The following is a 12,418-nucleotide window of genomic DNA, read 5'->3' on the forward strand; positions in this document are numbered from 1 at the left end:
GACTACAATATGGTTAATCACTGTCACCACCACCACCATAGTATCATTAAATGTTTTTATTAATGTACTGAAGCAGCCCGGTGTAGAATGCATTCAACCTCTGTAATCCTATGCAAAGTTGTAGAGATGACATTAATACAATTCTCCTTTATATCCACTTAACAAGCTAGAATAGGAAACTTGAAATTCTCCAGTAGTTGTAGGACTCCAATTCCCTTCAGTCCTAGCAGGCATGGTCAGTAATCAGGGATGATGGAAGCTGGAGTCCAGCAAAGACTCTCTCCTGGAAGAGAGGGGAGTGGTTGTGGGCGGGAGCCAAGCTCCGCCTCAAGCAGGGGGCGTTAGCCCCCTGCCTCCCACTCATCTGGCTGGTGCTTATGCCATTGCTGAGGGAGAAAGTCGCCACATTGGGCCCTCCCGACATCCTTATCATTCAATTAGGGGAAAATGACCTTGTTAACAGAAGAAGTGCGGACTTGTTGTGGAACATAAAAAGAGATTTGGATGAGATTGCTCCCTTGTGTCCCGGAACAACGGTGTTCTGGTCCTCCTTCCTGAAGAGGATGGTTTGGCGCGGTGCGCAGAACTGTATGGCCATTGAAAAAACCAGGAAACTCTTAAATCGGGCAATAGGCCGTTGGGTGCGCTTTATGAATGGCCGAGTCATTTCTCATGACCGTATCTGGATTGGCAACCAGGCCTTGTACCGGAATGACGGTGTTCATCTCTTAGACCAAGGGAATGACATTTGGTTAGATAGCATCAGCAGCAGCATTAGCATTAGGGATTGGTTACAGCTGTGAGGGTATTGGCGGCGAGACTTTTGGGCTCGGGTGGCAGTTAGGCATTGGAATAATGTGTTGTAGTGTGTCGAAGGGCTAGGTGTGGCCATCGCCTACGCCTTCAATTTTTGGGTATTCCGTTAAAGGAATCCGGCGGTCGTGTATTCTGTCCGATGCCTGCGTGGCGGGAGGCCATGGCACGACCCTCGGTGACATCAGGGGAGAACTTATAGTTGGATTAGCATCAACAGGCTCCACCTACTGGTGAATAAACCCCCCTGTTTTAGACTCACCCCTCTCCGAGGGGGTGGAGTCAGCTGACGTAATCCAATGCCTAAGCCAATACCTTTTCACTTGCTGTAATCAATAAAGTTGTGGCCTTTTCTTGCCCATTAACCTTATATCACGTGTCCTTGTGTATTCATTCCACTTTGCGAGGATCGGGTCCTCGAACCACAACTTATGGAAAGGCACAAGTTCCCTATTCCTATGTCTTTGTCCCAAGACTTTGGTTTTCTGTATGTATTTTCTTGCTCAGTGTCGTAGTATGTCCAGGTGTTCATCTTGAACCCAGAAAGGAACAGCCCTGAGATAACACCTAACCAACATGTTTTCTTCTGCTGTTCTGTTCTTTATGAGGAGAACATTTAAGGAGCTGATTTATAATTACCTTATAATTATGTCAAATTACAGTAATCCTTTCTGGCTGACGACACCATGGATTTTCATTGACTACACTCATAAAAAGTAATCAATATGAAAATACATATAAAACTTATGTCTGTGCTTTTCAGAGTTTGGGGGTGTGGATTGTGGACAGGAAGAGCTATTTTACAGGCCACATAGTATCACTATCGACTTGCAGCATCAAGAGAGTGTAGAAACAAATCTGTTCTGAACCAGCTGCTATTATATAATAATGAATTAGCCTTGAAGAGTGGGTTTGCTTTGGTAGAAAAGAATTCACCCTTATGTGCAATGCTGTTATTGTTGCTGCGGCTACTGATGTTAACACTGGCGTTTCTTCCCCAAATTGAGAGCAAGTCACAACCAGCTACTTGCAGTGTAAACGATCCTCTACAGATCCCGCATGAGTATTATGAGCAAGGTGACCTCATCGTTGGCAGTATTTTTTCTCAGTTCTTCTCTTTCTTTAATACTATAACCTTTGATGAACACCCCAATGCCATGTTTGTTGGAGAATCTCTGTAAGTATCTTTTTCCATGAGATGTCCATAAGCAGGTCATAATGAATTTTTTAAAAATTTACAATTCCTAATGGTAATAATGGGTTGTATCCAAAGCTAGTCCTTCTTGAAGCAGACCCACTGAAATCAATGAACCTAAGTCATATTCCTTAATTTCAGTGGGACTAGCCCTGGATAGAGCTCAGTGTATGCCATTATTCTTTGATGTTAATAGAATATGTATTTGCACACCCTTGATCTACCCTACATTTTGCCTTTCCCTCTTCTGCTAGATCTACATTCCCCTGATCTATCACTTGAATACCTCCCCATGCAAGACTGTTTGTGTGATTATTTCCATATGATTTTGAAGCATTTAATGATGTGATAATGTACAGTAAGTGCCATTTCAGACATTACGGCCTTGAAGTGGCAATGCAAGCCACACATTTAGTCCCTCAGGGGGCTGCAAATTATCTTGCTCCTACATGTGATGACAATGAACTTCTGCAGCAGGAAGCCTTTTGTATACATTGAGGTTCCATGGGTGATTCAGATCCCTGGAAGATCTGGGTTCTCAATCACATGGGATTTGCAAAGATACAACTGGCTGCCCACCACGGAAATTCACTCGCATTATTTTCTTCAGTGGAACATTTGGGACAAGACAAAACAGACTGCCCTACAGGTTTCTTCCTTGCCATGTTTCCTGTTCAAGTCATTAATGCCTGCAGACTTCTCTATAAGAACAATGTGGACTTGACAAGTAGGTCATGAGGTCTGGAAAATTTATGGGTTATATAACCTGCACTCTTATTTCAGTGTAGTGACGAAATACTACCAGTATGTACAGGCCTTCGTGTATGCAGTTAAGGAGATCAACGAGAATCCCAGGATTTTACCAAATGCTACATTGGGATTCCACATCTATGACAGCTACTTCAACGAAAAGTTGACATATCAAACCACTCTGAACCTTCTTTTTAGCCAGAAAAGGACAGTCCCCAACTATAAGTGTGGCAAAAAGAACAATCTGATAGCTGCCATTGGGGGACTCGATGCTGAAACCTCCTTTTACATGGCTACCATCTTAGGCATCTATAAGATCCCACAGGTAGGATGTTTCTATGGGACATGTGGGTTTCAAATACCTGACGTGCATCCCTTTCTTGTATTCTTAGAACTGGAACAAACATATTTGAGTATGTGAAGGAGAAAGGTAGAGAAGCTGTGAATGCAATGGCAACACAGCCCTTGCTTCTTTGTGGAGAAAAACCTGTTTTTTAAAAATAATATTAACAATCACTCTTGTCCTCATGATTTTTCAATCAGTCTCCTTTATTAGCATAAATACATGGATCAGAGCACAACATATACATGGATCAGAGCACAACACAGCTAACAAAACATAACAGGAGATACTTTCAGATAAAACTCCCCAGACATCATGAGGTACAAAGATGGCTCTTAGGACCTATGGTGATGTAATTTCATAGAGTTACTCAAAAATCTTGCTACATTCTCCACAACATCATTACTACAATTGTTTAGCAGATAAGACACCCTGGAAGAGTGGGTGCAATAAATTCCTTCCTTCAATCAGGGGGGCAAATATTTTTCATATATTTTTGCATAAAATGGGAAATAAAATAAAACGTGTGTGATGGATTCAACCTGCTTTGTGCCACAAGGGCAGTATCTTTCATAGTATGGGATTTTCAAGTATCTACCTTGCAAAACTGCAGACAGTAAGATGTTAAATCTTGTGAGGGAAAGAGCTCTGCGTACCTGGGGATCGTAAAGCTGGTGTAAAAATGGAGTGTCCTGGCAAAACGAGGGTGGAATTCCCAACCCCAGTGGGGAACAGGTTTTGTTGGCTGCACTGCAAAGGGTTTGGAATTCAATCTCTAGGATTCTGCATAAGCAGTGACTCAAGCGATAGGCCACAGGTTCTGATTTTGCTCTCATTGCAAGCTAGGCATTTGGAGTGGTGGGATTCTGCCAGCATGTGGAAAGTTGAAAAAGACAGATAGGACATGAAATGTAGACGAAGCCAGAATTTTATAGTGGTGAGCCACGCTTTGGTTTCCAGCAGCCTTTGTCCAGTTTCCAGACACATGGCTGCATATGACACACAATTTGGCAGCACCTGGATTTTCAGATAAACTTAGATTGGTGAACTGCACCAATCCATAATGGAATGCCATACAGGAGTTTTGGGGCTACTTTGGTATTAAAGACCTTTAGTGCAGGTGGGACGAACAGATTCTCTCTGTTAAAGAAGAAACGGGTGATAGTCAGAGCTGGAGTATCCACTCTGTTAAGGGCAAGCTTACAATGGTATTTCCAAGAAGTGTTATATTGGAAGGGGATACCTAGTTATTTAAAGGTTTTGACCTTTTGTAATGGGTTTCCGCTGATCTCCCATCTATGAGGCTTCCAAGTTCTTGAGAACAAAAGCGCTTTAGATTTTGTGAAGTTCAGTTCCAGTCTGTTGGCTGTACAATATCCCTGGCAGCGGCACAGGAGCCGCTTCAAGCCAACACTTGTGCGAGACAAGGTGACTATGCCATTGGCATATAGTAAGATGGGAATGTGGATGGTGCTGAGCTTCGGGCAATGGCCATCCATTACAAGAAACCTGCACATTCATATACTTTGTCTCCTGTAATAGAATTTGTTATTCTCTTTATTGACATCATAAATTCTAGTCTTTATCACTACATACGTAATCATTTCTTGAAATTTTAAAGGCAAATCTCTTGCATAAGTACTTTTGACTGCATATCTTGTACTGTAAATCTCTGTTCAACGTTTGACAAACTCTTTGCTCTTGTATAGGTCTCTTATTATTTATTTGGTCCTTCTTGGAGTTCTAAGACCCAGTTCCCTTTCATGTACCGCGTGGTCCCCAATGAAGAGTATCAATACATTGGAATTGTTCGATTACTTCTGCATTTTGAGTGGACGTGGGTTGGGATCATAACAGAGGATAATGATAAAGGAGAAAATTTTGTGGGAAGCTTGATGCCAAGACTTTCACAAAGCGGCATCTGTGCGGCATTCACTGACAAGATGCCTGCTCTGTCGGACTTCTCTGAAATATTTGAAGGGTACATGAAGGCAGAGAGTATGCTTCATCTTTTCAAGAACCACACAGTCAAAGCACTTGTTGTATTTGCTGAAACTCATTCTACAATGATTTTGAAATATTTTCTAGTACAAGCAGGAGATATGGCAGATGCTCAAGGAAGAATGTGGATTCTGACAGCCCAATGGGACTTCCCAGCAGTGCAGTTTCAAAGGAATTGGGATATACAAGTCTTCCAGGGAGCCTTGTCTTTTGCAGTCCACTCCACTGAGGTACAGGAATTCAAAAATTTCCTTCTGGCCATAAATCCCTACTCAGCCAATGGAGACAAGTTCATCCAAGAATTCTGGGCACAAGCTTTTGACTGTGTATTTTTAGATTTCCCTATGGATGGAGAGAATGATGGGACCTGCACTGGGAAGGAGAAGCTAGAGAGTCTTTCTGGACCATTTTTTGAAATGAGCATGACTCCCCAAAGCTATAGTATATACAATGCTGTTTACATCATAGCACATGCTTTAAACACCATGTACTCATTGAAGTCTAAGCCCAGAGTGGTCGCAACGCTTCCAAACCTTCAACCATGGCAGGTACTACCTCTTTAACCAAAACATCTTGACAGATGTGAATATAAAATCCATATCATACCCTCATGTTTAAAGATTGTGATAACTGACTATCTGCTATCCAGTAATGAGCATTTCCACTTCTACCTTTTTACACTGCTATCTATAGGAGTCCATGTTTTCCCCATCTTGTCAGAGATTAGGGATATTCACACCATGTATGATAGGACTCTTTCTTCATTTTCACATGGCCAATCTTATCCTGCTTCTGGAAATAGAATGGATTTTCACATTTCTTTTATCACGTTGCAACTTCCTGCTTCCCCTCACTTGGATCTGGTGCAGATATAATGTTTGATCTCCCAAAAGTACCATTTGCAAGTTAGGAACCAGCATTTGGAAACTTTGGTCCCCATTTCCCCTCTCTGCATCCTTCTGCATCCCACATAACATTCACTTCCCTTCTATATCTCAGTCATAATTAACTGCTGTGTCTACATGTTTCACACTAACCAGGAGCTCCTTCCTGCTCAACTACTCAAGCGATTACACCAGAGCCAGTACTAACAACAAAATTGATCTCCAACCATAACAAGACACAAATAAAACTGTTCACCAACCACAACAAGACACAAACAAAAGTGTTCACCAACCATAACAAGACACAAACAAGGTAGAGGGAGCACAATAATTTAAATCCACACCATTCATTATGGAATGTAGAGGAGAGGAGAATCACATTTACCAGCAGCCACTGTAAGCAGATGTGGCTTGCATGGCTGCCTCATCTTGCTTTCTCAAAGAGAATGAAGAGAGCAAAGAAGAAAAGTAACCCGTATTCATTGTCAGCTGCAGAAGCTGAAGCATCTAACATTTTAAAAGGGGAAATGCCCTGTACTCCCAGTGCCTGCCCTACCATTAGACAAGGAATGGGGGACTATGGCTTTCTAGATTATGCTACATAAGCATGGCTTTTCTGTCCCACACCCTCACTGCTAGCTTCCTCAGGAGGAGGACACTACCCCATGACCCATCAACTTCCAGTCTAGTCTAGTGGAATGGGGAGCATGTCATTGTGTCCTTTGCTTCATGCAGGAAAATGTATTGTACTGGAGCTGTGCATTGACCAGAGCTTATAATACTCAAAAGATTTATGTTGATGTTTTGAGTTTCAGGAACAGTTAGTTTCTGGGTCTAATCAAAGAGCTGGTTTTGACTTGAAAAGTTTTCTATGGTCTGGCAGGGCCAGTCAGCACACGAGGCAAGGTGAGGCAACCACCTCAGGAGGGAACAGATCTTTGTTTCTCTCCCCTCCTTTTACTAATGTAGACCTTCCCTGATCCCCTCCTTCCCAAGTGGGGAAAAGACCCATTTGGGGGTCTGCCACAGGTACCAAAATGTTTTGTGTGGCCCTGCAGTCTAGAACCATGATGCCTCAAAGACTCCCTTCTCCAATACAAACTTATTTGTCCATGCATGTCAACAATGGCGTCCTTCCTCTGTGTGTCTCCAAACTGTGCCATGTCCCTGCACCAAGCACCATCAGCTGCTATACAGTCACCATCAACATATTAAGTCCACTGAGCGACTTCACAGAACGGGCCCTTGGCTGTGGAACTCTCTTCTGCTTCCCTCACTTCTGTGGTTCTGTTGACAATTTAAAATGATGCTACTTCTGATGGCAGTTGGGATGACTTATTGCCTTCGAGACTCCTGCTGTTTTCTGGATATTTTTCTTTAAAATTGACTTTCACGTTAATAATGTTTTATCTGTTGTTTTATATTCACATTAACACCTTGTAGATCGTAGGGGGTGGAAAGGCAGGATTGAAGTATTGTTAAAAAAAAAAAAGGTAAACCAATAGGGGTGAGTTTCTGTCATGCAATTATGGAGAATCAGGATGCCCTATTTAGTCCTGCCCCCTCTGTCACATGACCATGCCCATCACTGTCACACTTAAAGCATGAAGTGGGTAGCTTCTGAAACATGGACCTTGATGTATTCACATAGATTGCTATGCAATTTAGTACCCTAAACAAATAGGACTGTAATTCAGGCAGGGGGTGAAAGAACTCAGGTTCTAGATCACAGAGGTGGTAGAACTAGCAAGCACATCCCTGCTCTCTCCTATAATTTTGTAAAAGTGTTTTTGTCTCTTCAACTGTAGATTCATCCTTTCCTGAAGAGAATCTCATTTAACAACAGTGCTGGGGACCAGTTCTCTTTAGATGGGAAAGGTGAATTAGAAAGCGGATTTGATATTATAAATTGGGTTACTTTCCCTAACAAATCCTTTTCAAGGGTGAAAGTGGGAAGGATGGATCCATGGGCTTTTTCAGGCAGAGAGTTCATGATTAGTGAGGAGATCATCACATGGCACAGCAAGTTTATGCAGGTATGCTCTGATTAATGGTTATCAGTGGTTGAATGTTGTGATATTAGTTGTAGATGGACTATTTTTACCATAATAAAGGGACACGGGTGGCACTGTGGTCTAAACCACTGAGCCTCTTGGGTTTGCCAATCAGAAGGTTGCTGGTTTGTATCCGTGCGAGGGTAGTGAGCTCCCATTGCTCTATCACAGCTTCTGCCAACCTAGCAGTTCAAAAACATACCAGTACACGTATATAAATAGGTACCACTGTGATGGGAATGTAAACGGCATTTCTGTGCACTCTGGCACTCATCACAGTGTCCCGTTGTGCCAGCAGCAGTTTAGCCATGCTGGCCAAATGACCTGGAAAGCTGTCTGCAGACAAATGCCAGCTCCCTCGGCCTGAAAAGTGAGATGAGTGCCACACCCCATAGTTGCCTTTGACTGGACTTAACCGCCCAGGGGTCCTTTACCTTTACCTTGCCATAATAAGGTAAATCCCCTTAGAAAGTACAAAGCCCCCAATATTGTGACCCTGTCACATGAGCTTTTGTTAATATATTCTAAAGGAGCATTTTGGACAATGATCTACCCCTTAGAAACATGGAAATCTGTCTTACTGAGTCAGACCCTTAGGTCATCTATCTCTTGGTTGTCTACATGATTGACTGGCAGCAGCTCTCTGGGGATTCAGAAAGAAGCCTTTTCTCAGCGTTGCCTGGAGATGCCAAGGACTGAAATTGGGACCTTTTGCATGCAAATCATGTGCTACAACTTTTCTACTCCAGCAAAATTATACAGTAGAGTAAACGGAATAAGCCAGTGGTATAGTGATCTTTCCTCCCCTTAACCACTCATGTACATCAGTGAAGTTAATAATGAAAATAATAATAATAATATCATCTGCATATTGTATTTTGGTTGCCTTTAAAAAGACATGGGTGAAATTAATATCAGGACTGTGAAGGCCTGTGAAGTCATTTTCTAGAAAAAAATGAGCAGCGTTCTCTCCCAGGTCTGTGATGCCATTCAGTTAAATCTGAATCATTCATTGAGAGCAGCATGCATTAAGCTTTTCTTCCCTTGTCTTTATGAATAGATGTCACCCTCTTCAGTGTGCAATGACAAATGCAGCCCAGGTTCTATTAGGAAAAAGAAAGATGGGGAACCATTCTGTTGCTATGACTGTGATGCATGTCCAGAAGAAATGATTTCCTTTGCCATGGGTAGGTGACCTTGCACATGATCATCTTAAAACATTAACAAATGAGTAGGCATGGTTCAGACTACATCATCCTTTCCAAAGAAATCTAACTTATTTCAGAGATTCTTTGCAAGAAAACCAAGAGGAATTAGCATTTATTTCTTGTGCTTTAAGGATAGCAAAGCAGCATCTACAGTTCCATCCTAGGGCCTTATATTAGGATGGATTATTTGTCCCTTTACTAGCTGGTATTATTCATTCTGGTAAGTGCTGACTCCCACACAGAAGTAATTCAAAGGGACTTATTTCTGAGCAGGCATTCTAAGAATTGCAACCATAAGGAGAGATTTCTGATATTACCTTCTACCTGAGAGCCAGTGTGGTGTAGTGGTTAAGTGGTAGACTCATAATCTGGGGAACCGGATTCGCGTCTCCGCTCCTCCACATGCAGCTGCTGGGTGACGTTGGGCTAGTCACACTTCTTTGAAGTCTCTCAGCCCCACTCACCTCACAGAGTGTTGGTTGTGGGGGAGGAAGGGAAAGGAGAATGTTAGCTGCTTTGAGACTCCTTCGGGTAGTGATAAAGCGGGATACCAAATCCAAACTCTTCTTCCTCCTCCTCCTCCTCTTCTTCTTCTTCTGATAATTTCAGCAGGAATGAACTTATGTCCTTCTGCATGAAGAATAAAGCTCTACCAATGAGCACACCCATTTTGAAGCTAGTCATCAAACCTTAGCCAAGACATAACAATCCCTTTCAACATTAAGCATCTCCAATTATGTATAGCTCCTCAAACAAAAATTGCTTATTAGCTATTGAAACAACAGGAGTTTATATTAAACCATTGTGCCTGATAGTTCACTGCAGGCTTCTGTTTCTCCCAATGCTTTACATGCTAGACACAGCAATCCTAAAACCACCTACTGATAAATATACTCTGACTTCTGAGTAGAAATATATGATGGCACTATGTGTTTTTGTCCCTTACTTGTTTGGAAGATGGAGTTATCATATTTTTGTTTCTTTTTTTCAGACATGGACAAGTGCATCAGATGCCCAGCAGATCAGTATCCAAATAAACACCAAGATGGATGCCTTCCCAAGATTTTAAACTTTCTGTCTTATGAGGAAGCTTTGAGCATCATTTTAGCTTTCTTAGCACTTTCATTTTCTGTGATCACAGCTTTGGTACTCGGGATATTCATTAAATACAAAAACACCCCAATCGTCAAAGCCAACAATCGAAGTCTCACCTACACTCTGCTGGTTGCTCTCCTGCTCTGCTTCCTCTGTTCATTGCTGTTCATTGGGAGGCCTCAGAGAGCAACCTGCCTGCTACGACAAACAACCTTTGGCATCATCTTCTCCGTGGCTGTTTCTTCTGTGTTGGCAAAAACAACCACTGTGGTTTTGGCATTCATGGCTACAAGGCCAGGGTCCAGAGTAAGGAACTGGGTGGGGAAAAAACTGGCAACTTCAATTGTTCTCTCCTGTTCTCTCATTCAAGGAGTTATTTGTACTGTATGGCTCTGTACTGCTCCTCCTTTCCCAGATTTGGACATGGACTCTTTGTCTAAAGAAATTGTGGCTGAATGTAACGAAGGGTCTGCCTCTATGTTTTACTGTGTTCTGGGATATATGGGATTCCTGGCTCTTGTCAGCTTCATTGTGGCCTTCTTTGCTAGGACATTGCCCAGCACTTTTAATGAGGCCAAGTTCATCACTTTCAGCATGTTGGTGTTTTGCAGTGTGTGGGTCTCTTTTGTTCCAACTTACCTGAGCACAAAGGGAAAATACATGGTGGTGGTTGAGATCTTCTCCATCTTGGCCTCAAGTGTTGGATTGTTGGGTTGTATCTTCTTCCCCAAATGTTATATCATTGCTCTAAGGCCTGAGTTGAACAGCAAGGAGCACTTAACAAGAAGAAATAACTAAGTCATTTGAGGGTCACGCGTTCCTTCATAGGCTAAAATTTTGTGGCGTCATGGGATTCCTTTCACAAACACTAGAAACAAGTCAGGAATACAAAGGGCTTCTGTCTTTTGAAAAATCCTGATCTGCAGGTACACCTACTGATCTCTGTTGGCTAGTAAGAGACAGTGATGATTGGAATTATAAAGCGAGCTTTTAAAGCACAGCTAAACAGTGGATTCGGGAGCATTAGTATCCCAATTCCTAAAATATTTCCAGCACCAGATACTCCCTCTCATACTAGACATTCCAGTATTTCCTGTACAAACCAGTGTCCTTTCCCCATGTACATCCAGTAAGATTCTGGAAAGTGTCTTGGTTTGTTCAACTTCATTAATCAGCAAGGTTATAGCTAAACCTGCAGTTCCAATCCCACTTACGTGAGACGAAGATCCATGGAATTTAATTGAAGTTACTTCTGAGTAGTCATAATTTGGTTTTATTTCTACCATGCTGCAAGTCTTAAAATGAAACTTCAAACATCCCTTGATAATATCATAGCTTCCCTTCCATTTCCAGGGGCATTGTACTGTGAATATACCCCATCTGGTATTAAGACCCTCTCTATTAGAAACACAATTGCACTCCCAGTTATTTTAAAATTTTAATATCAATGGTAATGATAATAGTTGAATGGAGATAATTAATTGAAGGGAAATCCTTTTTGAACAGCATCTACCTGGAAATTAATTGTTGGTAAATTAACTGCAGAGGGATTAACTGATTTGGGGTAATCTGGAAGTCATGTGCAATTTAATTGAATAAAGTTGTGGGGATCTGTATAGGAATTTAATTGACTTCTGTAAAATTTAATTCTGAAAATTATTTCAAAGTTTGCATCAGTAAATATGAATGAAGATATACACCTTTTATACCATCGTGTGTCCTCTTTTGCATGGTGCATATCCCCTTTTATGATGATGCCTGTGGTTACACAAGCAGCTACTATGGGAACTTGGGATCATTTAGAAGTAAATTCTCAGTGTAGACCAGGAAATGACCTATCCAGATAATGATGTGGTTCCCTCTTACTAATTAATTTATTTTTCCTCTGTCAGAGGAGCGAAGTGAATACGCAATATGGAGCCTAGGGTGATGGACGAAGAGATATAATCCCCCACTCTCCTTATGCTCTCTGTGCCCTTTGCTTTTCTCTCCACACGTCTCTCTGGCCAGATAATCAGTGGTTTGTTTGGCAGCTATATTATGAGGTGCTGCACAGGACCTTCTTACCTCCAGTG

The 12,418-nt window shown here is 41.9% G+C and overlaps 1 protein-coding gene across 1 annotated transcript; it reads left to right on the forward strand.

The window, feature by feature from the left end:
- Positions 1–1,787: 1,787 nt before the first annotated feature.
- LOC128398756 (vomeronasal type-2 receptor 26-like) lies at positions 1,788–11,141 on the forward strand. Its single transcript, XM_053360008.1, has 6 exons — positions 1,788–1,990; positions 2,792–3,083; positions 4,811–5,650; positions 7,795–8,022; positions 9,101–9,227; positions 10,240–11,141. The coding sequence occupies exons 1-6, from the start codon at positions 1,788–1,790 to the stop codon at positions 11,139–11,141; spliced, it is 2,592 nt and encodes an 863-aa protein (XP_053215983.1).
- Positions 11,142–12,418: the final 1,277 nt, after the last annotated feature.

The sequence above is a fragment of the Podarcis raffonei genome, chromosome 13 (assembly GCF_027172205.1).
Source record: "Podarcis raffonei isolate rPodRaf1 chromosome 13, rPodRaf1.pri, whole genome shotgun sequence".
NCBI lineage: Eukaryota > Metazoa > Chordata > Lepidosauria > Squamata > Lacertidae > Podarcis > Podarcis raffonei.

What these genes read in the sequence shown, in the direction of transcription:
- LOC128398756 (XM_053360008.1), top strand. Translation starts at nt 1,788, where the DNA reads ATGTTAACACTGGCGTTTCTTCCCCAAATTGAGAGCAAGTCACAACCA. An exon ending in GGCACAGCAAGTTTATGCAG is followed by an intron (nt 8,023 to 9,100) that starts GTATGCTCTGAT and finishes CTTTATGAATAG; the next exon opens with ATGTCACCCTCTTCAGTGTG. An exon ending in AATGATTTCCTTTGCCATGG is followed by an intron (nt 9,228 to 10,239) that starts GTAGGTGACCTT and finishes TCTTTTTTTCAG; the next exon opens with ACATGGACAAGTGCATCAGA.